This window comes from Fulmarus glacialis, unplaced genomic scaffold (assembly GCF_000690835.1).
Source record: "Fulmarus glacialis isolate BGI_N327 unplaced genomic scaffold, ASM69083v1 scaffold39033, whole genome shotgun sequence".
In the NCBI taxonomy this organism is placed as follows: domain Eukaryota; kingdom Metazoa; phylum Chordata; class Aves; order Procellariiformes; family Procellariidae; genus Fulmarus; species Fulmarus glacialis.
In genome coordinates, this window is record NW_009201764.1 from 21,886 (window position 1) to 23,189 (window position 1,304).

General features: G+C 55.6%; 1 protein-coding gene across 1 annotated transcript in view; it reads right to left on the reverse strand.

Annotated features, from left to right (window-relative positions):
* TMPRSS6 (transmembrane protease, serine 6) overlaps nucleotides 1-1,304 on the reverse strand; it is an 18,150-nt gene that overhangs the window by 3,856 nt on the left and 12,990 nt on the right. The window contains 1 exon segment of the mRNA XM_009574060.1: nucleotides 550-718. Coding sequence (XP_009572355.1) covers nucleotides 550-718 — 169 coding nt within the window.

Genomic DNA, 1,304 nt, shown 5'->3' on the forward strand with positions numbered 1-1,304 from the left:
GGACCTTCCTCCTCCTCACTTCTTCCCAATTTGAAAGAATGAGTGAACCCCCCTGATCTGTATGTTACTGCCATTGTTGTGGTACGTACACTGGGTAGAAGGAACTGGGGGAGAGACCATGCTTCCTCCTGAAAGGGCAGGCCCTGGAGGTGGGCAGCATGGGACCCAAACAGCATCCTCCACAGGCAATGCTATCCTGGCCCCATCCTAGCACATGCTGACGCCTCCATGGCTGTGACAGCATGGGGACAAGCCAGAGCCAAAGCAAACATGGAGCTGTGAAGTGTCTTCCACTACCATTGCCCTCTCAAAGCCGCTCTGCAAATCCCAGCACTGCCCTTTTTTGCCCTGCATGCACACCCACATACTAGTGCATGTATCCATACCCCTTTCTCCAGCTCCAAGCCACGGGAAGCATGACACGGGTGCCAGATGAAGGGTGCAGCTGCCCCGTGACATTTTCACAAGCCGGATGATCTTCCCATTGTGTGTGACATGGAAAGCAATGTAAATCCTTCTGCTGTCCAGCACCCTCCCCTCTCCATTTACCTCTCATCCTGAAAGCAGTGCGCGGCTGAGACCACCCAGCGGTCAGCAATGAGTGTTCCCCCACAAATGTGGCGTCCCCGAACTTGCAGACTGGCCTGCCATGGCCATTCCCCTTCCACAGAATTCGCACCACCCACGATCCTGCTGAGAGGGGCTTGCAGCCCACAGTCTGAGGAGGAGGAGACATAGCAGGTACTTCAGGGGAGGAAGGGAACATGGTATACTGTGCCTGCCCTTCCTTCCCTACTTAATTGACTGAAGAGTTTGACCTCTAATCCCTTGCCTTACCCAGCCAGCAGATGCTTTATGTACTGTCCAGGGCAGGTCTGGAGAGCACTCCCTCCAAGAGCATGCCCCTGCTGATGCCTGCACAGCCTTACCCCACCTCCAGCTGCAGTCTGGGGATGCCTTCGGGGCAGCATGCTGCCTGTGCTATCTGCTGTCCTGTCAGGGAACCCTCGCAGCCATTCCCTTTCGCTGCCCACTGAGGCTCCAGAAATACCAAGCAGGGAAATCAAAACACAAGCTCTCTCCCTGCCAGTGACCATGCACTCACGGGTGATTTCCCTGGCTGGAGCCTTGTAGGATGGCATTACTTCTCTATAAGCCAGCACAGTGGTCCAACAGGCAGCCTGTGGGTAGGACCTGGCCTGTGAGACACGTCTATCTGGCCTGATGCCTCTGCCTGAAGGAGATGGGGAGCAACTGTCCAAAGAGCAGACAATGTCTCCTGGCAGCTCAGCACAGAGAACTGG